Raw genomic sequence first — 23,242 nt, forward strand, 5'->3', positions numbered from 1 at the left:
AGTAAATCATTATACAGCCTGTTCTCTATTGGGCGGATAGTGAGAGCTGGGATGACCTGGAAAGCCAAAAATCCATTAACAAGGGCACTATGGCATACATTGTGGGAAATGGAGAAGCTGCATAGTATTTTTCAAAGTGCAGTTCTAATTGTGAACTTACAGGTAGAGTGCAATCTACAGTTACAAGAAACAAAAGGCAAAAAACCCCTTGAGTCTGATATGCAAGTCAGTCTCGTGATTTATAGATACCCAATTCGTGACTTCTGAAAGCTGATAATTCTGTGTATCCTAAAAAGCAGTGTGCACAGCCACACAATATTCTATAGGATTAACCATGCTACTAAAACCAGCAATTACAAACCACTTTATCACATTCAGTTCAGAGGCAGAGCTATAGCAGAGCACACATTGCAAACGGAGCTCTCGGTCTTGTTCCACCTTACATTAGATAAGTTCAGTAAGTTCTGGAAGTACTGCAGCATGTTCTGAATGATGGATGAAATGAAAAATCTCTGCTCAGTGCACAGCGAATAGCCAACTCCCTTCTGTGCTGCATCACTTGCTTTCAAGGTACTTAATATGCAACTTTGGTGAGAGACATTCAGAAAATCCCAGTGAGCCCAGATGTCTCAAAAATAAGAAGAGAACATTGCAATTTTGTCCCAGGGCTTCAGCTGTTTTTATTCAATTTTAATTTTATTTTTGCCTACCTCTATCCAGTGACCTCCCTTGTCATGGTGCATTATGGACTCAAAACATAAACATCTACCATTGCTGGTTGCTAAGTTCCAGAAGAGGTTTAAGGGTCTGGTTGCTTCATCTCTCACTGAGCAGCCAGAGTTTGCACTGTATGAACACTTCTTTTTGAAAATGTAATGTAAGAATGAATAAGTGGTGAATAATCAGCTCCATCACATTTTTTAATCAGAGGCCACAGAACCATGTTGTTTTCCTAGCACTTTGGTCGATTTCTATAAAATATAAATCAAACTACAGTTTTGGTTTAATCAAAGCAGTTTGGATTGGCTTCCGCTGATCTGACTTACCATCAAATACAATCCGCTGGGCAGAATTACCATGGAGGATGAAAGATTTGGGAATTGTATCTTCTTAACAAGCAGCAGCACAGGCTGGCTTACAAAAAATTACACCAAGGTTTAAGTTATGGCTTCACTTTTGCTGGGTTAGAGATTTGCTTCTCCCTGGCTATATTATTATGCTGTTTCAGGTTTTTGGATCGGGTAGAGGGTCAGCTGCTTTACTGCTCCTGAAAGGTTAAAATTGAAAAAATCTTGCTATTTTATTGCTTTGTCTCTCTAGTCCCTCACTCCTGCCTGCTTGTTTGTATCATCAATTTATTATTACTTGTAATAACTGCATAGCAGACAATATATTACTTATTACATGCGTGGGCAGAGGTCAGAAGAAGTGGCTTTATTCTTGTCTAAGTACAATGGCCTCTAGTTGTAACCCCATTAGGAATGTTTGATAAGAAAAAGCAATAAAACAGTTTAATAACTGAATCCACTTCTACTGCATCTCTATAGTTAGTAGTGAGGCGTGGAAGGAAGAAAAAAGGATTAGCTCTACCACCACTATTTCTCCCACTAGGCTGTTTCCTTCAAAGGAGAAGGCAGGATATTATTTAGAGATTGCATAGTGTAATAGTTTTATTTACTCCTTTATTGGCACCGTAAGGCTGTACACACAGCAATAGGCCTTTATACACAGAATTTATTACTAGATCTGGAATTTCAATCTAAAGATACAAAATTTTCCTGAGGAAGAACAGTGAGTGCAGTAAGTCTTTACTGTTGCCCATATGCCAGGCTCTCTTCAAAGCCCATAGGCAAACAGCGCAAAGCGCATATTTCGCACACTGGAAATGTGATGCAGGGTTTGCACGGATCAGCTGTCCAGGCTCCTGTTAGCTGACAAGGTGGTGCTGACGGCCAGGGGTCAGGAAGGCGTTTCTGTTTCTCTCTCGCCAGCATCCAACCCCACTAAAAAGGTTTGGGCGCTTTTCTGGAGCCGATATTAAAGTGATATCCACCACGGGAACGCCCTGGGTGCTACACCGATCCATCACTACCATTCAGCCAATGTGGTATTTTAGTAACACCTAGCTCTAAAAATGTATTTATTTTCATGTACATATCAAAACCCTGACTGCTTTATTTGCTTGGAAGAGAGGGCAGAACTGTTCCAGCAGACTTTCTATTTTCGACCAATTCCCTCAAGAAGGATATTAAGGGTAGAGAGCAGAGCGGGTAATTCCCATCTCTGGGTGGAAAACAAGTCAGACTAGTTATGCCATGGAGGCTTTCACTGACTAAGAAGGATGCTATATTCAGGTAGACAACTGGCCAGAAACAGATGCTATTTGTGGGCATAACTGAGCATTAGCAAATTGGCTGTTTATTAAAACAGGTGTTTGTGGGGACTCATGTGTCTGACACTGCAGATGTGGCGTTCTGCTGAGAGATCACGTTAGAGAACATCAGTTTCCTTCCCAGTTACACTTACCCTTCAACTGAGTTGATGCAGGAACTAAATTAGATTCAACAGAGTCAGCATCGGCTTTGAAAACTGGTGATTTCAATCAGGGATATAGCAAGAAAATACAAGTTTTTACTCATGCCAGCTGTTCTGTTGCCCACTTTTGATCTCATAATCATTCATTATTGTCTGATTAAAAAAAAAACCAAAACTGTTTAAAAAAGTTTCTCTGGCTTCCATTAAAACAACAACAACAAAAGCCCCAGCAAACAATCCCTCCCCACACACTTCCAGAATTCCCAAAGGTCTAGACAAAAATATACCCTATTCGTACCACCAGAAACAGGAACACAAGGAGAGCAATGGCTCCCCAGCTGGTGTCAGAGCAGGAACACCACCTCTCGCTGTGAGACCATGCATCCTTTCCTACAGGAGACATCACACTTATTGATACTCGAGTGCTAGGTCTGTTTAAAGTTTTCATCATTTTGATGACACTAGCAGCAGGCCAGGTTGATCAGATATTCCGAGTTTAAATTACATTCTGACAATCGGTTTCTATTCTGAGCCAAAATGAAAAAATTCTTGAACTTCCAGTGACAAGAATATGCCATGCCCCTTTCCTGACCTGCTTCTACCCCAAATTAGTCTTTTAAAAAAAAAAAAAAAATCATTTTGGAAGTTTACATCATTGCATTATTTATTTCTATATTTAAAAGACATGTCACAGTGGCAGTAGCGTATAATACCACACCAAATGTGTCAGGTCAGGTCATTTTTTGACACAACAAAAGACAACAATTATTCTACACTTTTTGTAAACATTAATCATAGGTGCTTCTTCACACGACCAAACACACCTTCTCTAGACGTAAATACCTTTGGCTTGTCTTAGAATATTGTGAACTAGACTGGGCCTGGGTATCTCAATGCTGGTTTAGCATCTCTGTTCATAATTTAGACCCTCAGCTACTCCCATCTGTCACTTAATCGTTGCTGTACCAAAAGTCGACATACACCAAACTTCTGACAGCAGAGCTCCCTAAACATCTGAAGTGATGTTTCTGAATACGATGCACTGTTGAGATAGTTATGCAGGATCACAGTACCTCAATTCAAAAATACGAATTGCTGCACAAATTCCCCAAAGCTCTCTCAACCAAGAGATTTTTGTAATTTTAATTAACGTGGTCTTAGAAACAAGATGAATGGAAACTCTGAAGGGGATTTCAGTGCTTGAGACTGTAAGGTAAATAACTGTGGAACAGGAAACAAGACAATGATATACAGCCATATTTACAAGTTAGTTATAGAGGAGCCTTACATCACATCTTTTTAGAATCTGCAAGGTCAGTTTTGCAGAAACATCGGTAGAGCACCTCACTACACAGTTGGCACAGAATATTGTGCAAGACAGGTGTGAACCAAGGATCTGATACAAAATTAGCACAGAAAACAAGATGCTTGCAAATTCCCAGGGAGGACTTATTGATGCCTCTTCTTAAATAGCTATTCTAAAATAATCTAAGACAACCATGCCTGTTGTTATGCCCTACACCTTGTAATTCGCCTGTGGATTTCCTGGGGTTTTTTTACAGGCAAAACTATAGCTCATAACCCCCAAATGCTTGCTCAAAATTTAGGTGTTTGAAATCACAAGTTTGTTTAAGAGTCTTCTGACTGAAGAGGCGTTTCATGAAAGAGAGGTCAGGCTGTGAAGGGATGTGCTGGATTGTGAGATGCTGGGGTTTGAAATCCTGAAACTGAGAGAAGTAGTATGCTTGCCTGCATCTGAATAACTGCTCAAATGCAACTGATCCCTTCTCAGAGGCAATGTGCCCACAGTGTGAATAACAATTTGATATCTACACACCACTCGCTCTGCCAGATGATATTTAGAAAAGCTAAACCACAATCCTAAATAAAAGCCCTTGGTCAACGATCCTTAGTAAAGCAGATTTCTTATGGCATACAGTGCAGTCTCTACAACTTAGTTTCCAAAGTGAATAAAGCATAAAAGGCAGATAAATTCAGATAAAATTAAACCACAAATATCCACTGCACTTACAAATGAAACCCTCTGCTTACTCTATATGCACTCACTTCATTGGGGCAAATGCTCAGATATTCCAGGAAAGCAGTTTTCTGCCTGCAATGTTTATTAATATCAACAATTTGAATGATAGGCTGCAGAATACTATCTATAAATGTGATTTCGAATTCATCAATGCAGATCAGGAAATCATTAAAAAGAGTTAACAGTAATGTAATCAGGAAACAGAAAGCTTGATTTGATCAGCCTGCCCAATCAAAGCAGCTTTACTTTTCAAATCCTGCATATTCAGGGCTTAGCAACAAACTATTCAAAATAGTGTGTCAAGTCCAGAAGCATTTAGAGACTGTAGCTGAGGAAAGATCCACATGGACAGCCTTTCCCTTCATAAAAAGGGACAAAATTCACAGAATACATTAGTTGCTATTATTTACTCAGCTCACTAGCAGTGAAAAAGAACAGTTAACACACCAGGGGTTTTTTGTTGTGTTTTTTTTGTTTTTTTGTTTTTTTGGTTTTTTTTTAAATAAGAATTACTGCATCTGTAGTATTTAAATTCTCAACTCAAACCACCAAACTTGATCAGAGAAATGTAGAAAACACTTTGAGTTTGCAAAGAATTATATAACACTTGGCCAGTAAAGCATGTAGCACCATTTGCAAACTTCAGCACCGAGACTATAACAGTAGCATATGCAGTTCAGTTACATTTTAGACTCTGCTAGATATAAAATGAAATTTACTTATGCCTTTTAATTAATGCAGTGTGCAAGACCATCACTGAAATTTGTATTTGAGCAATATAAAGCATCGCTCAAAGAATTAAGTGTTTAATCCTATGCTCCTCTGAGCTGAAGTAACTACACACCTGACTGTGCACCAAAGAAATCTCGGTGGATGTTTTCATGACTAATCACATTCATTTGTTCATGGGACTAGGACCAAGCATGTTAAAATTAATAAGCTTCCCATATAGTATAAGCAGATAACAAAAACATACGCAGTACTAGAAAGATACAGTCATCATTTACTGTGAGGCTGGTTTGTTAAACTAAAAATGTGTGGTAGAAAACAGTGTGCCTCTGCTGCCTTTCCACAGATTACTGCTTTCTATATTTTTATTTTCCAGCTGATTAGGGGTACCGAGAAGTCACGTAACGTGTGTCTTCAGTAGGTAATAGAGGTATCTCTTCATTTCAAGAGAAATCTTGCTTTGACCCTCTTTCATTTGGTCTTCATTGGACTGAAATGTCTAACACGAGTACAGTAAATCAACCCAGTTTTAACGGTCAAAGTTCAATTACCTAATACAAGCTATTTGTTTCTGTAGGATAGAGAGAAATGCAAGGGTATCGAGGATGAAGTTAAGAGCAACATTTATCAAACATGGATTAAATGAAGCAAAGATTTGGTGAGCAGAATTCCATCTCATTTCTTTTGAAGGACTACGACAGCTTTGATTTTCATGGCCTCTAAGATCACGACATTACGATGTTGAAATTTTAAGAAATAAAAATTATACCATTACTCTTCATTTTCTGCACTGTTGCCTTTGGAACAGATTATAAAGTACAATTTTCTATTATTTTTCAGTGAAGAAGGAAAAATCATGAGAACGGTTAGCCTAGATTTTAATCTTCACTGCCCACCAAACAGCGGCACTGTGATGCATGACCCTGACCTTTCGCAGCCCAGTATATTTTGACTGTTTGCCCACTCGGCTCCATCCCTACGTTTTAGTGAGGCCGTAAACAAGAGATGTGGAACGGCATGGCCAGCAAATCACAGAATGCTGAAAAGGTCAAAATAGTAGTGCCGAATGTTTCTACTCTGTAATTTACAGAATATATGAGTCATTCACAGCCTAATAACTCATTCATATGACAAAGACTGTAGAGAGAATGTAAAATGGCAGAACATGAATTCCTTCTAGTGACAGTGTTTCTAACAAGCACGGAAAATGGTGCAAACTTTGCCCTGTGGTTCTCTTTTCTGGAACATTAATATTGCCTGACTTTCAATGCACAATACCATATGTCTGTGGACTGTGCAGTCAAACATCTCTGTGTTTGCAGTCAGGATCAGAACCCAAAAGGCAAGGTCCCTGAGGAAAAAGTCCTGGTCAAAGCCTTCCCTATCTGTACTCCATCTTGCCCTTCTCAAATACCAGGTGATATTATTGTCACAACATTCCTGGAAAACAGAGAAGTACTATCCTCACTTTAAAAGAGGACATAGACTCCCAGCCAAGGCCAGAAGAACTACAGCAGAACAAAAAAACCCACAGCTCTTATCAACAGCCTTAATCCCCTGCTCTCCACTAAGACCATCTTTTCTACTTTCAGTCCCGTGGGCTGAACTTCATTTGTGCAGAAACAAACTTGTGCCCATTTCTCAGACACAAGGTAAATGCAGTGAATCTAGAAACCAAACAAGGGATCCTTTAGCCAAGTTCAGCATAGCTGCACGTCTGTGGTGGTTGAAGTGATGGTTGTATTTGTTAATGACAGTTTAGTCCTAGTGAAGTGCTGAAGACGCACGCCCTGGACACCCCCACACAACAGTCACCACTTTCAGAGAGTTTTACTGGTGCAAGATGATTTGAGGCATTCCTCAATCATCATAAGTTAGCTAATGCCCTTGAATGAATGCCGTCGAACAACTGTAAGCCAGGACATACTGGAGTGTTTCTTCTTTACTACTTTCTTGTAATAAAAAGAACACAACAGATTTATCTAAAGCATTGCTGTTTCAAACCTAACTGCAAGGGTATCTGACATCAATTCATCATTTTTTTCTATAAAGACAGTGTCATTTTGTCCTCAGAGTATATATAACATTGATCTAATGACCACTGAAATCAACATAAGCAATAGTTTATAGAAGTAGAAAAGAAAGAAAAATTTGGAAAGTGCCAAGTCATCCTTTGACATATCTGTGCCAATCCCATGGATGTAAAAAACCGTGGATCAGTAGCCAGAATTTGGCCCTATCTTTCCAAATCCATTAAAACAAAAGAAAGTAGTGTGCAAATAAACTGTTCTCTGCTTCACAGATGTAAATCTGGATTAACCATACAAAAGGCAAAACAACTGTGGATTTGCACAAGTCACACAACAGATCCCAGCCTCAAGTCTCTGAAGTACAGCATTTCACCATTATCCCTGAGAGACGCAGGGATATTAACAACGTACCAAATTAGCATCAAAGCATTAGCGGTAATACACTTAGGGTATTTAGGGAACTACTTCTAAACGTAAATGTCAGACAATTTGTCTCTAATATTCCCTGCAGATTAGTACAAAATGATTGTAATAGATGCAAATCCTGCCTCCTTTTATACAGGCACGTATGGCTGAAATAGCTGTGGAGCTGCATCCCTTGTGCTGCAAAGGAAGGCAAGTCCTAAAGAAGATATACCCCCGGCTTCTCTTCATTTCCTAGAGAAAATCGCTCCTTCGTGTAGTTCTGTGCAGGAACATGAAGCTTTTGGTATTACAGTCTGCACTGCTGGGAGGAAATGATTTTCCAGCACCGAGTCTGGGGTCATTTACACAGCGAGTCTGTAACGTCCTGAAGGGAGGTGAATAGTGTATGAGGTTTGGTCTCCCGTGGGAAGAAAGGGGATCTCCCAGCTTATCTGTGGGAGGAGGTGGGTGCAGTGGAGAGCTGGAAAAATGGCTGGAAGAATGTGTGGAGGAGACAACAGCAAGTGTACCAGCTTGCTCCTCCAGACAGCAACAGTGCATGGGCGACAGGGCTGTGAGATGAAGGTGCAGCGTGGGGAGAACTGGGGATGGAGGGGATCAAATTTTTGCTGGTGTTGGGGTGGAAGGGACAGTAACCACATGCCTTCTCCGCCTTTAGTCCCATCTCCCCTCTGCTTTGCCATTCACTGCACACAGACCTAGATCCCTGGTATGGGGGTAGGGGTTATTCCACCTGGACAGAATAAGGCAAGGCTGTCACCCATCCCACACTCGGGCCTTGTACAAGGAAAGAGCAACCGAGTCTCTACAGACAACTTTCAGTCTCCTCTCTGTAGGGCACTCCGTTCCTAATTTCACCACTTGGATGGGGCACCATAAGCCACTACTCCACTTAAAGTACTATTACTTTTAATAATATTTAGACTATATTAAAGGAGTAATATTTACAGACTATCTTGACAGGAAAAGGAGTTCTATCTTGAAAAGTTGGATTCAACAGAAAAAAATGGTATTGCTGATTGTTATTTCCCAACCAGAAGAAATACAGTGTACATATAGGTAATATCATCTCCTATCAAGGCTGTTTTTTATAAGGCTCTGGTTTCACATGCTTATTATTTTGTACTGATTGATCTCTTAGGTGAAATCAAACCTGAGATATTAATTATCTTAATTAGAGCTTTTTAATTTTGGAAGACAGGAAGGGGGAGGGATTACGTGAAAAATGTCAGGCATTCTCACAGAATGGGTGAAGAGAATGGGGAAAAAAGAGAAGGGACATCCAATTTGATGGCCAATAGTCTCTATACAAGACATTCCCAGGAAAATCCTCCAGACTCTAACCAGGCTATAAGCTTTCAGAAGAGTCAGTCTGAACATGTTCTGTGGTGACTCAGGCATCAGCTGTGGAAGCCCAGCACACTTCTGTGCCCACACCTTGCTCCCACTGGGCTCTGAGAACTCCTTGCAAATGTGTATTTGGGCTGCCATCACATTTCATACAGAGTGACAAGAGCTCTAAATCTCAACAGAAAAAGTAGGGGGAAAAAAAAATAGGAAAAAAATCTGCAGCCCTGTCTCCTCCTTTCCCTCTAAGTTTTAATTTTATCCTCCTCAGACATCCCTTCTTGGTCTCAGCTTCATCTTTCTCCCAATTCAGCCTCTTTGCTCACTCAGGGCCCATTTGGGTCAGGTCAACTCAAAGTTTGTCTCTTCTGTGCTGCCCCAGCTGAGCCAAGGGAACAGGAGCAGCATAGGGAGACAGGGCTACTGCCCTCAGAGAGGTGCAAAGCTCTGGATTTGGCTCAGCTCACAGAAACCCAGATCTCCATCTGAGAGCCCCTGCTAAGCCCTAGGCTGGAGAATGCTTGGTGGGAGCTGAGGGAAAGAAAGGCAGAAGGGTAGCATGTAGCTACCAACATCTACGATATCTGGTTTTGATATGTGCCTGAGTAGTTGTCACATGTGATCATTTAATCAAAGAGCAAACCAAAAGGCATGCACACAACGCTTGGAGGCCTGACAACGGAAGAGTATGAGTGCTCTTTTCACGCTGCAAGCACACTAATGAGAATTCCTTCCCACGTTCGCTTTCGAATCACTTGCTCTGTTTGAATTACTTTACAGTTCCAAATTTCTGTATTGCTTTTTGTCCAAGATTACCACCCTATTCAACCGAGATGTTTATCCAATACCAGTATCTTTAAATATGAAGAAAGCATGATTTAATCCGCAAATTAGTAATGACAGACACTGCTGGATTGTCTTGAACAGACAGGCTTGGTATGAAATTGATGTCTCCGAAAGATCTTGCAGATTTTTTTTAATCATTATTATTAAGAAGTGGGGCCTCAATGAAAATTCAGACTGTGGACAGAGAATATAGTATCTTAAAAATGTCAGCAAACACATGGATTTTCACTTCCCAAATGACTCCTTCCAGCCAGTGCTTCAAACAAAAAGGACCTTTTTTTAAAAAAAAAACAAAACTATTTTTATTCTATTCCCATACCTGTCAGCAGATGTAACTTTGTATATTCCCTTGCACTTGTTTTACAGTAGCCCTATTGATCTGCTTAATAACTAGTCCCAAGGAATCGCGCTGTTAAATCTTCCAGGAACAAAATCTTTCTGAACAGGTCAGCTACTAGGAAAAATGAGAATCCTCATAAACTATGCGTTTTCTTTCCTCAGCATCTTTAGAAGCAGAGAAACTACCACGACAAAAGTGAGTTAAACCCCTTGACATTTTCCCTGTTCAGTAAATGAATTAACATAGATGTTTCTTGTCTTGTTTTCTAAGACTGTTACATTTCTTAAGTAAATGCCTGAAAACAAAACCAGTACATAGTTGAAAAGCAAATAATACATAAATGATATATTCAATTAATATAGACACAAACTAGCAAACAGTTATTCCAGTCTTAACTAACTCATTCATAAGGAAAAGACTAACTTAACATGGCAGTCACTGTAACACATGGTACAGAATTATCAGACAGACTTACCTTCTATTTTGATATTGTATTTTTAACTTTTTTGATACTCTGTGGAATACACAAATGTAAAATAGCAGCCATGGTGCAATCTAGATGACTCTGGGAGCTGCTTATACATAGACTAGCTAGATGCAGCTCCTACAAGATACTTACAGATCCTTGTCCAGCCAAGAATCAGCAGAGCACAACTGTGCTTCCTTTCTTCCGCAAATGCTTATGCCCCTGCCGTGCTGTTTTTACACCAGCTGAGAGCTGGCAGTGCAGTAACTCACAGCTACCTATCTATCAGTCAGGTTTTGGCTCCTTGGTGCTACCAGAATTGTGCAAAGGAGCTAGTTCAGAGAAGAAACCTACTCTGTAATCATGTAACCAAAACACAAAGGATTGGTTATCTTTCTTTCCATGTTCTCAAAGCACTAAGAGTGAACAAAGTTAGCTGGAAAAGAATTTAAAAAAATAAATTAAGAAATCAGCAGAGTGATGTACCAACAAGCCATCTTAAGACTTAGAGCACAGCATGTTCCACTTACTGTCAGAACAGCTGTATGTGAAAATAGATAATAGATCTTTAAAACTTACTGCACCACAGCCTCAAGACTTCTGACTGGGGTTTTGGTCTTTACTTTTCTAAATCACATAAGGAGTTCTGTAACCTCAGGGATTTGGTATGAACAATCCATATATGCACTTAGGTTTATATGGTCAACTAAAGCAACAGCAAGTTCCTGCTCTAAAAAAAAAAAAAGGGGTCTTTGAACATTTACTTTGAATCACACTGACATAAGCTTTAATAAATTCACATTCAGAGCTTTACATGGGAGACAGTCACATTTTACAAACAGAGTTTGTAGGAGTACAGAGTTATGGCACAAAACTCTTCAAAAGCAATCTTAAGGGCCTTCTGCTAAAGCCATGCCATCTCCTGGGCAGAAAACCCCATGTGATGTATTTTGGCCCATACTATCAAATTCGATTTTAATGTCATGAAGACAACTCAGGGATATCTTTTTTTCAGGAGACCATGATATTATCAGATTAATGTCATATATTTGCAAAAACATATACTATATAGTACAAATAAGCATGAATTGTTAAAATCAAAATATAATAAGATTAAATGTGCTGCATATTATGCAATCAAGAACTATTACTATGCTGACCCCAATGCAAAGAGCTACTAAAAAACAAATTTAAAGGTTTTTTTTAGTTTTGTTTTTATGAAAAGGAAGCAGCAAATGAACAATAAAAAAAAATAAAAATCTGTCTTTATTTTCTAGGTCTGCCCAGAGATGAAGTGATTATCTGACCTGGTAAAGCATCTGAGACAGTGAAATTGTTTTGGACTATTTCTCTAGTCCTCTGGGATGCTCTTTTGTCCTCCTGTCAACCCTCCTCTCTCTGGCTCTGTTTCTCCAGAGCAAATACAGAAAACAAGAAAGAAGCAAATTCCAGTTTCTGCTTCTCTCTAACCTTGACAGGGTTGGTTTTGATCTCTGTCACATTCCAAAGGAAAATGGAAAAAGCAAAAAGTACATTCATGCGCCTTAAGAAGAACAAGGCAGGCTCTGGGCCATGTTTGAAGCCTGAAGGAACTCTTTTATCCACTGTCAATAAGAATCGTGCATACCTATTTTCATTTGAGTCTTCTTATAAAAGCTCAAAGCCAAAAGGTGAATACTGAAGTTTGCAATGAGGTCAAATAAGCTGCTAAAGAGTTAGGCCACTGCCTAGAGTTCTAGGAAGATTTTGCATTACATTGTGCTAATCATTAAGGATAAAGACAGTAAATAATTATTAATCTCCTCTGCTTACAGAGCAAAGACAGCTATTTCTTTAAAGATTAGTTTCCCAATAGAAATCTAAAATAATCTCTGCAGAACAAGTAGATGGATTAAACTCCATTTCTCTTGTAGTTTAGTGGCACATTCATACTGGCACAACCACTGAAAAAGCAGGCATACTGGGTGATTTGACTCCACAGGCTAAAGGCCCTGTAAAACACAGAAACTTTGCTTTGATTTCTAATAAAATACTGAAGAATGTCACTTGTTCAAAACTCCTAGGAGCTTAACAAGATTTCAAAAAAGTATTCCAGCAGATGACCTTACATACAACTTTCTCCTCCATTACTTTGCTGCAATCAAATGATTCGCTTTCCTGCAAAGCTCTAGTACACGGTGAAGGTCTGCAGCATATTGCAGAGGTCAGCGCAGCCTCCCAGCCCAAAGCTGCAGGTGGCCTCCACAAGATGAAGGTGCTCCCTGAGAATTTTCTACCTCTATCTATTTGCCATTTAAAATCAAGAGGGAAATCAATGAACTTCATTGTATGTTAGAGAAATAAGTTCAGGTTCTTCCATAAGCATTAATCTTTTACACATAATATGAATATGGTTTAGTGGGAATAACCAAACCCATTAACAGATCAGAGAAAAAGCACCAGATGTAAATTCCCTGTTCTTAGGGGACAACGAATGGATTACATTCCAGCATATAAAGACGCAAGATTTATATTTCCCTCTAGAGATATTCCAAAATCCTATTACTGAGCCGTATCTCCAAGGAGAGGAAGGGGTTTGTTTGTTTTCATTTTTTTAATCAAACCTCTTTTTAATCAGTCAGAACAAAATGTTTTCATGCAGAAAAAAGAAGAAATTCAGTGCAAAAACAACAGAGTCCTGATGGAACAGGGGAACTTGGAAGAGAAAATGAAGATGGAATAAAAATGCAGGAAACAAAGACATGCACTCTTTGAATGTCTTTATTACTCAGATGTATGCAGGGACAGTTTGCTCCCAAAGGAAATCATTAGGAAGTTGACTTTTAAGAAGCAGCACCAGGAGACTCAATTCAGCCTTTTGGGCTGATCCAAACTTTGATGACTGTGTTTTGCTGTCAATTCTGCTGGGGTTTTGGCTATGGCTTCAGACCAATTTTGTATTTTCCCCTTTTAGGGCCAATTTCTGCTCAGCTACAGACAAATGAGGCCTGTGGAGGGGAACCTGAACATGCACATATGCAGAATTCATCCGAGGGTGGCTGCTTCCCAGATCCACTTCTCTCTTCCCTGTGCAAGCCCTTACAGACTCCTGAGTCAACTCAGGCATATGAGAGAAAGCTAATCTTTAAGATTAGCTAAGGTCACAAACGATTCATATTGTCACCACAGTTCAACAATCACGTTCAAGAATTCAAACCCCATTTTTAAATACTTCATAGCATTTTAAGTGATTCACTGAAATTGTTAGGCACCTGGTTAAAGAACAAGGATGTGCCTTTGCACTCAGCTCAAGTAGGACCCTGTAGGGTTCACAAAAACAAACAGCTTTACCACAATGTTATCAGCCCACTTAAAATGTTTCATTCTGACCCTGCTTGCCTTTAAACACCATTCCACCACTGAATCCTAGCCAACTTTGGTATAAAAGGAAGAAGAGTATCAAGTTCAAGAAGAAGGAAAATGCTTCAGCACAGAGTGAATAATCCACAACTGCAACACATCTCTTGTAATTTAAGCTCATGGCACCACAGTCCTCAACAGCAACTCCAATTCTGCCTCTCAAAATTAGAAATCTATTTTCAAGTCACTGAAAAAAAACTCTGGAACTTCAAAGCTGAGCCGTTCTTTCAGCACCAAGATGCCCCACAGTTCCTCAAAGTTAGCAGAACTCTCTAACATTAGAGTTTCTCAACATGAGAGAAAATACAGGCTGCCAGCTGAGATTCGGAGATGTGCATTCATGGAAGAATATATTACAGGAGTGAGAAAAGCATACAAGCATTTTAGTCAAAAGTCCTTTCTGGTAAGCATTCAGAACAACCTGATAATGCACTGTTTTACATTAACTTTTAAAGGAATCAGCACTTCTTTTATGAGAATATTTGTCTTAGACAGGGTGAACATCAAGTGATCAATACAGCACCAATGTAGACATATATTACTCTATCAATCATATATTAAGAAGAGCAGCAGCGCTTATATTTAATACCCAATGTAACCAATTAGTACTGCCATCCCCTGATGTTACACAAGTTCATTCCCTTAAATTGCCACCGCAGTAAATTCTACAGTTATAAATGAGAAGCTGCAAATTGATTTGCATGTAATAACAGTACCGCTAAACCTTTCTTACCACTTTCAATTTTTCCCATCTGCTACCAGAGTGGAAGTTTAGGATCTATTATTCCCAGAAGGGGACTTACCCAGCTGGACATCTATAACAGTTGGCTGGTTCTCCATGGGGAACAATGGCTTTGGAGGTTTGTCTGTGAGTAAAGCTAGAAAAGAAAATGAGAAAAAGTAATGGAAAAATTGAGAGCAATGACTGCAAAAGAAAAGCTTTGTCATGTAAGCAATCAAATGTTTGTACACTTGACGGCATGTAAACATTTATTACATAATATGGCTGTTACACTGCCAGTGTGTTACTGCTTTCCCAGTGGCTGTGGTGGCCCACTGATTCAACGGAAACAAGATATTTCAAGAATTACATTTTTAATACATCACAGCAAAACAAACTCCATTTCTCACTTTTAATCTACATCTAATAACTAGATCAAGCATTTTAGATCCTCACCTTGCAAAGTTAACACAATTAATTTGAAATGCCAACCAAATCTATTTCAGCGTGACCAGTCCCAACATGTCTTTATGCTTGCCCAAAAGAGTATTTAGATGCTAAAAGAAAACTTGCACAGAATTTTGTCTTATGAACCCCAGCAGCTTCACACCTAGCTTACATTCCCACCCAGCCGGGTGGGGCACCTGGATGTTCTTCTCAAAGCCCGGGTGGGGACCCTGCCTTCTGCTATACAGCAGTATCTCCATCTGAGAGCAGGAAACGTTACCCCAGCCTGCTCCTACCAGGCGACGGATCCAGCCACTAGGACAGACAGCCACAGATCACACTGCTACCGAAAAGCACAGCTCCAGACACAGGCTTCATGACCCGGTTTGAGAGCTTAGTGCCAGGCTGTGCAAGTAGGTTTTCTAAGTTGCGGCTAGCTTGAAATAAATGACTGAGTATTCCTGGAGATGGGGAGAACTGATTTTAATCAAATACAGCATCTTGTTCCACATGAAATTAAACATTTCAAAATTACTTCCACACTTTTCCAGTTAAAATTTATCACCTGAAATTATTTGAGCTGAATTTGTAAAATGAATTTGCATTTTTCAATAAAAGACTAAGGCAAAATTGCCCTGATCTCCTCAGAAGCCTCAGCACTTACCAATTTGATGGGAAACAAGCCTACCCAGCGGTTTGGTAGCTCAAGCTGAAAGCTGCCCGTGGCTGGGGTAGCAGGTCTCCCCAAACCAGGCAGAGGGAGCTTGAGCTCTGCAAGCTCCTGGCCTATGCTCCCAGCTCAGCCTGAGCCCCTGGCATGCTGCGAGGACATCTCTCCCCCAGGCTGCTTCAGCATGAGTCAATGGTTCAACGCAACTTCCCTAGGGCTTTAAAACAAGCTGGCTGCGTGGCTGAAGCAGAGGTGCAGAGGTCACATATTTCCCTAACGTGGCTCTGATACCCAGCTATCAAGTGACAGCTGCATAAAATTAGAGGTAGCTGAATTATTCTGCTACCAAAAAAAAACCAAACCAAAAACCCCAATAAAACAACCCATCAACCTACAAAACATTTTTACATCCACATCTACAGAAAAATGACAAACTACATTAAAGAAATACTTGTTTGATTTTGCTTTACAGTTGACACTATTATTTTAAACCCCTTAAGAAGTGACTGAAGCACAATCCACTTCCCCAGTTCCATTTAAATGAAAATGGAGTTCCTTCCACTGATGCTACAGCCATGCTTTGCTTATCACAAAACAGGCATTTCAGCAACAAGTCAGCAGCCAACATTTCAGATCAAAATCACATGTGTTTGTAAGAACTCCTTATACAGTTTACCCACAAGGACAACACGGGAATCTCCGAAGCGATTTAAACAGCATGTTATTAAGACTAAAACCACAAGCAAGGCTCAGAATGAAAGATAAATGAGGAATTCTGTTAATGAGAATTCTGCAGTTCAAAAATGCTCATCCAATGCAAAGTCACAAGATTGACCCAGAAGCAACATCTAGGCTACCTGTACAATTGCATTATTTGGGATTAGCCTGTGAGTTGAAAATTTCTGGCAGAAACAAATAATTAATTTGCTGTGCTAATGCAGCTAAGTCATCTGAATGTCATTAGAGAATAAGAAGAAAGTACTGCCAAACCTACATGCGTAAGTACAGTCTAACTACTCGCTTTTTAAGGAATTTCAATCCTAACCAAAGCTGAAAACGTCTAACTAGGAGTTTTGGGCATCAAACCCAAGGGACTTTGGAACACATTCCACTAATGATTTTTTAAGCAACATATGCTTTTAAATTACTAAAAGCTTTTGAGACACTCTTCCTCATAAAATCCCTTTGCATCCAAGGATGGATAACTATTTCTCGAGCTTCTCCACAAATCCCACCCTAATTCAAACAGTAAGTTTCTCACTTGAAGGTAACATCTGCTTCGAGCAAAGCTCATTCCCAACACTCCAGGAAAAAAGTACATTCTCCTGGAAGTCCCAATACGCTGATAGCCAGAACATTTGGTAAGGGGGAACGTGAGAGTGAGAGTACATTTGCAGTACTGATATTTTTCTGTTCAACATGCACAAGAGCTCTGCTTTTCTTATACTCTAATTCCTCACATGAAAAAAACCCTGTTAATAAATAATAAGTTAGCAAGAAGCAAGAGCCACTAGAGTAGAGTTACGTTAGTTGAACTGTAACCCACTGCCAGCCATAAGAAGGGCCTCTTCACAGGTACTGCTTGCCATTTTCTCTCAGCTCATCACAGAAAATTGGAGCTAGTGTTGTCTGGCCCTGGCATCTGCTGAGGGGGAACCTCATCACTCGAGTCACAACCTGACAATATTGCTTTTCTGCAATTTTGGTTTGGTTTCTTTATTGGTTTTTATACTGTCTAGGCAGGCTTCCTCAGACCGCCTGCTTGAAGGAGACAGGAAAAGGAAGTACTACAAAGGTATTAAAAATTTAACAATGTTCTTAACCACCCCTGTGCAAGTGAGGTCAGTAACTTCTTAAAAGAATGACCCGAAAATCTCTAGAAAATGCATTTTGGTCTAGGAAGTGCACAATTCAGACTTCTTTGGAAAGTAACATGTTGGCCTGTACCTAAATGCAGGAATAGCCCAGACGCTCAGCACAGAGAGAAGAGAACGGCTGCTGCCAGAGACATGCAGCTATTTGCTGCAGCTTCCACACGGGCCTGCTGCAAAACGTGCTGGAGGATGTAGAAAGGTCACGGTGGCTGCAAAGGGGTTTTGGGATTTAACCCCAGTACTAACAGAATCAAGCCTTTTGTCCAGACCAGGCCAGAACAAGCAACGCTCTCACTGACCCTTTACAGGACTCCAGGAGACAGTATGATGTGTTTAAAGCTCAGCACACACATAAGACCTCATAAATAAAGCGAAGACTGAAATGGAGAAAGAGATGAGCCTGAGAACACAATTCTAAACAACTTGATATACCAGGTAAATTTTGGTTTGGGTGGAAATTTCGAGGAGGGGGTGGTGGTTAGGAAGCCCAAAGCCCCCAAAACCTTGCATCCCAGTTGAGTGTTGTCCCTTGTACTTTGTGAAGGGCCTCAACAGAGTTTCACTTTCTGGTGTATTACCAACACTTTTTTTCTTAGCTTTTTTCCTTAGTTTTTCAGGCTTTTGTTGCTACCTTCAGGCTTTTCTTGTATTATTATTTTTCATCTCTGGTACTAAATTGTACTCTGCGTGCATTGTAGGATGTGGAGAAAACTTGCTGGGGTAGCTGCATCCGTGCTGTGCCAGTGTGCTCAGGCTTTCCTTGCTTAATGTTCTTTTCGTATCTCATTCCCACCTGCACCCCTTGCAACCCAACCTGACCAGGGCCTCTCCCCATTTCCCTTAGCATTACTTGCAGTCCTTGGATGTTTTCTAAATGTGCTCCTGCATGTCACATTTTAAATGGTTATATTTTGCCATATTGTTCTTGGAGAGTAATCATTATCATGAACTGGCAGCCTTTCAGAGCTCTTTACGTAGGAACTGAAACAGTCCAAAGTGATTTTGAGTCTAGAAGGCAATGAACTGCTGGCTCTTCAATATCATACATGTTTAGAGAAAACAAAAGCCATTCTTATTTAGAGGTCAGACATCAGATCACTTATTCACTTTAGGAAATTCACTTTTGGTCCTTCTTAAACAGTAAGGCAGTACAAGAGATTCTCAGCTACGAGGGACTCTAATCTTTCATGATCTCTGTACTTGACAGAAACCCATAAACAATCTTTATTCAAACACTCATTCCTCTAAGAGAGGTTTTCTTAATTCTCAGAATAGTTTTATAGATGTGCGGCACACTGATTTCCAGCCTTGCTAGAAAGGGAAGCAGAAGAAAAAGTTAATGCTGTTACGGTATCAACATGTCTTTTATAAAGCTAACAGTATTATGTGTTCTCATCTAACTCTTACTTCACCTTCCAGAAAACCACTTTAAATTAAAACAACTAAATGCACTGCACGCACTCTTTCTATTATTAAAGGTACAGCAGTACCTCTGCAAAGAAATATGAATATACCTCATTAACTGCCACAGAGAGAGGTGGGATAGAGCTGTCTACTTTTTTTTTTTCCCCCCAGACCCCTTGGAACATGCCATGCCCCTGGGCTGCTCTGAGCAGCGATACTTACATGGTGAAGCCACTAGAACAAGGATGACTTTAGTTCCCCAAAGGAACAATTCCTGCGGCCACACAGATAGACCTACCTTTGCAAGATACTAGGTCTGACAAGGCAGCAGACTAAGGGGTCTCTTTGCCTTTCCTTGCCATTCTAGGAGCTCACCCCATGAACAGGCTGGGACAGCTTTGGCTGCATTTGTTTATGCAAGTATCAGCTGATACAGTACACTACTGGATTAAGATTGAGGAGGGGTCACACAGGGCTTCTGTGCTTTGTCCCAGGGTAACACCAGGCACACTACCCGGGGCATCGCTTGAAGTCACAGGTGCTGGATGACAAGCTGGAAAGACATTTCTTTACCCAGAGGAACCTGGCAATGCATGTGCCTCCCATAAGAGCTTGGTGGACGTGGCCAGAGGCTGTTTAGCAGCCAGACTGCTAGGAGACTGCTTAAAGTGCTCTTTCCTCCTGTGCTTATATTCACCCTATTAGAAAGTAATACACAAACTTTAAAGCAACGATCAAGTTGCTGTGATTTCAACAACACTTATCAGGGGGGGTTTCCATAAGAGATTTAAAGGCATAGTGTTGTACAAGTCAATACACAGCTGCGATCCTCTGTAACTGTTCATCCAGGTGCATTTTCTTTCCCAGAACACACGATACTTTTATTCTCTCTTTTTCATAGGCACAAGGAATATGCTGTTCCAGAAGTGCCTCGGAAAAGCAGAGAAGAGACCTGCAAAAGATTTGGTCTCTCCAATTAGTTACACAATGATCTTTAGCAGACAAAGGAGAGCGTGACTTGCTGCACAGGGCAATGTCTAGCTACCCACAGGACCAACTGAAGAAGACAACAGCCTTGAAGGAGCAGCTCCTGCTTCTAAGTGCCAGCACAGCATAAGAGCCTAGAGGCTCATTTTTTCCCACAACAGCCTTACTGTTTCAAAAATCTCTCATTCCATATTCAAACATATATCTGACACGCTAATGAGTGCTCCTGAAAAAGCACAAAGCAGCTGAAAACAAACAGTCTTAGGGTATCATTGCTTTGGTATAAGTAATGATAACCAGTTAGAAAAACTACCAGGCATCTCAGTAAGCACCAGTTCCTTCACAGTTTGTTATTTGACACAGCTCTATTTCCCTACACTATTTCCTACCTCCCCTCCGCAGCAGACTCACAGTGCTCTCCCCACTCCAGTCAGGCTTCTTTTACAGCAACCACAGTGAGAGACAGACAGCCCAAGCTGTTGCTACAACGAACACAAGTAAGATACTGCAATTTTTGAGTGGCTCAGCTAAACACAACTTCTGAATGTAATGCAGATCACCTGTGCCATGCAAAGGCATGCTCTAAGCCAACAGCCATCACCTGTGCTCCAAGGACCTGAACTGCTACCAGTGTGAAGCCAGTCAGCACCAGGGTCAGGCACTGAAATCCAGCTGCTTATGATTTGAAGGGCCTCTTTCTTGTGACTCAGCACAGCTGGAGCATTTTCCAGACCAGATAACTCTTCTAAGGGAGAGGAAGGCAGAAGGCTAAAAACGTTAATTCACATGTGGCTAAGAACTGGTAAAATTCTGAGGAAGGGTTTTCTTCGTCTTGCTCAGGGTGAATAATGACTTTTCTTGTAATAAGCACCCCAAGTACATTTGCTGTTCTATAATTTTGCTATTGATGTACCTCCTGGACATTTGTTCATGTAATTTGCAATGATGAAAGGAACAATTATCCAAATATGAAGCAGAATGCAGGGAATCTAATGAAATTGTTTCAAATCTTCTATGAGACAATTACATGCCAACCTACTTCCTTCAATCAAAGGATCTGGCATTTTCCCACCATTAATTAACACAGAGCCTCTAGTATCATTCAATCAAGAATCTGGCTAACCTTTTGACAGCAGAACCGATCTGTTTGAATAGCATCCTCTGGGGCAAATAACAGCTTGCCAAGTCCTTAATCTGAAACTAGCTCATACCCGAAGTCAAGCTTTTGTTCACTCCTAGTTCAAATACACATGCTTCCAGGCATGGCTTAGATCTACTTTGGCATCTAAAAACCTTGGCAGTGATACTGCAACTTTCACACCGTAGATGGAGATGGAACTAACTGTGTGCAAAACGCTAAATCTATATGTTAACCAGAGGGCACACGTTGCTAAGAGCAGCTCAGCATCACAACTTTTAAAAAATATGTACCTAACTCCCTTTGGCTTATCTGAAAGCCCAGCTTGTGCCAACAGATTTCTCAATGGCTTACAGTAAAACGCTTCAGGCTTGACCTGCTACTGCTTTATCTTTTATGTTGCTGCTTACACCTAAGCAAATGTGTGAGCCAATTGTGCAGATGTAAATGTAAATGTGACAGCTATAGTCTTGGCTGCCAGGGACTGAACTGTGCACTTGCAGAGTTAAAAGCTTGTCTAAAGGGCCAAGGGTTCCCACCTGGACTTGTATAAGTACACTTTGTGGCCTGAGCCTCTAGCACATGTTGACCAGCAAGTCCCACTATCAGATTAGAACGAACACTTTTCATTTTCTTGGCACAGCAGTAAATTTCCACACAAGGTGAAAAGCAGTGGAAAACCACATAAAGCAACTCATTCATAAAAATGCAGCTTTGTGAGGCTGTGTTTATATGGGGACACTGTTCCCTGATTAGCTCTATTGTAGTGTGTTCTCCCAGTCAGGCAAAACACACTTTTTCAGCATTCAGCTATTGTGCTGCCTTTCCTTCACTACAGTATCAAGCTGACAAAATGATTGCACCTCCATCCGTCATTTGCTGTAACAGAAATAAAGCCATTGCAACAAAATGTTGTCAAAGGATAAAAGTCTCCACCTTTGAAGACAACACTGAACACTCATTCTCAATAAACTCAAACTCAATAAACTCAGAACTCATGTGGAAGCCAGGAGTCATTAACCAGTGACAGAGAGTTTTTCTCTATTTATTACTATTTGAGCAGGAAATGCATCTTTTGGGACAATGCAGTGAAATGACACAGCAACTGGATGCCTCTCCCTCTGCCACCATCACCATGAATATCACTTTTTGAAAACTCTACCTAGGATCAAGAGTGCCTTAATGCACTGTTTGGTCTGCCTCTGTGGGACAATTTTCTGCAAGAAGGAGTTTAGCATTTTTATATTAGCAGTAAATAATTGGAATTCATCACATGAATTCTTTTTATGACATAGAAAGAAGGACAACACAATCACAGTTTTAAGGAAGATGCTGTGTCCATGCTGAAATGCAGCTCGCAAGGGAAATGAATTTTGAGGCACTCAAATGCTCTTGGATCATTACTGGTGGTTTTGATTCTAACCCATTAAGTCCTCAATGACTTGGAACAGACCCCTGTTTGACAGGTCATACTCCTGGCACCAAGAAGCAGCTGGCCATGTCTGTAGCCCCCTTGACTTTGAGAGCAGTCAAAATCCTAAACAACTATCTGTGTCTGTCCTGTTCTTGCCAGATGCTCCAACAGCTTCTGCTACAGGCATGACCTTGCAGCCCATGGTAACTGTTTAAAACTAGTAACAGCAGCTGGCAATTCCAGGTGCAAAATCATCTCTGAACAAGAAGTCTTGCTGCCAGTCTTCTCACCTAAGATGTCTTCAGCTACTGCACACAGGATGCTATCAGAGTGCACGGAGATAGCCAAACTGCTTTGGCAAGAAAAGCAGGAGCGTCAGGTACTAGATGAACTCTGTTGAATTCATGGAAATGTTAAGAAAAGTAGAA

At 40.5% G+C, this 23,242-nt stretch overlaps 1 protein-coding gene across 1 annotated transcript in view; it reads right to left on the minus strand.

Annotated features, from left to right (window-relative positions):
* IL1RAPL2 (interleukin 1 receptor accessory protein like 2) overlaps positions 1–23,242 on the minus strand; it is a gene marked incomplete at its 3' end in the record, with an annotated part of 395,896 nt that overhangs the window by 96,317 nt on the left and 276,337 nt on the right. Inside the window, exon 6 of the mRNA XM_082322891.1 lies at positions 14,963–15,037. Within this exon, the coding sequence (XP_082179017.1) occupies positions 14,963–15,037 (75 nt within the window). The remainder of the gene's footprint in view (positions 1–14,962; positions 15,038–23,242) is intronic.

The sequence above is a fragment of the Platalea leucorodia genome, assembly GCF_965183815.1.
Source record: "Platalea leucorodia genome assembly, chromosome: 10".
Lineage (NCBI taxonomy): Eukaryota > Metazoa > Chordata > Aves > Pelecaniformes > Threskiornithidae > Platalea > Platalea leucorodia.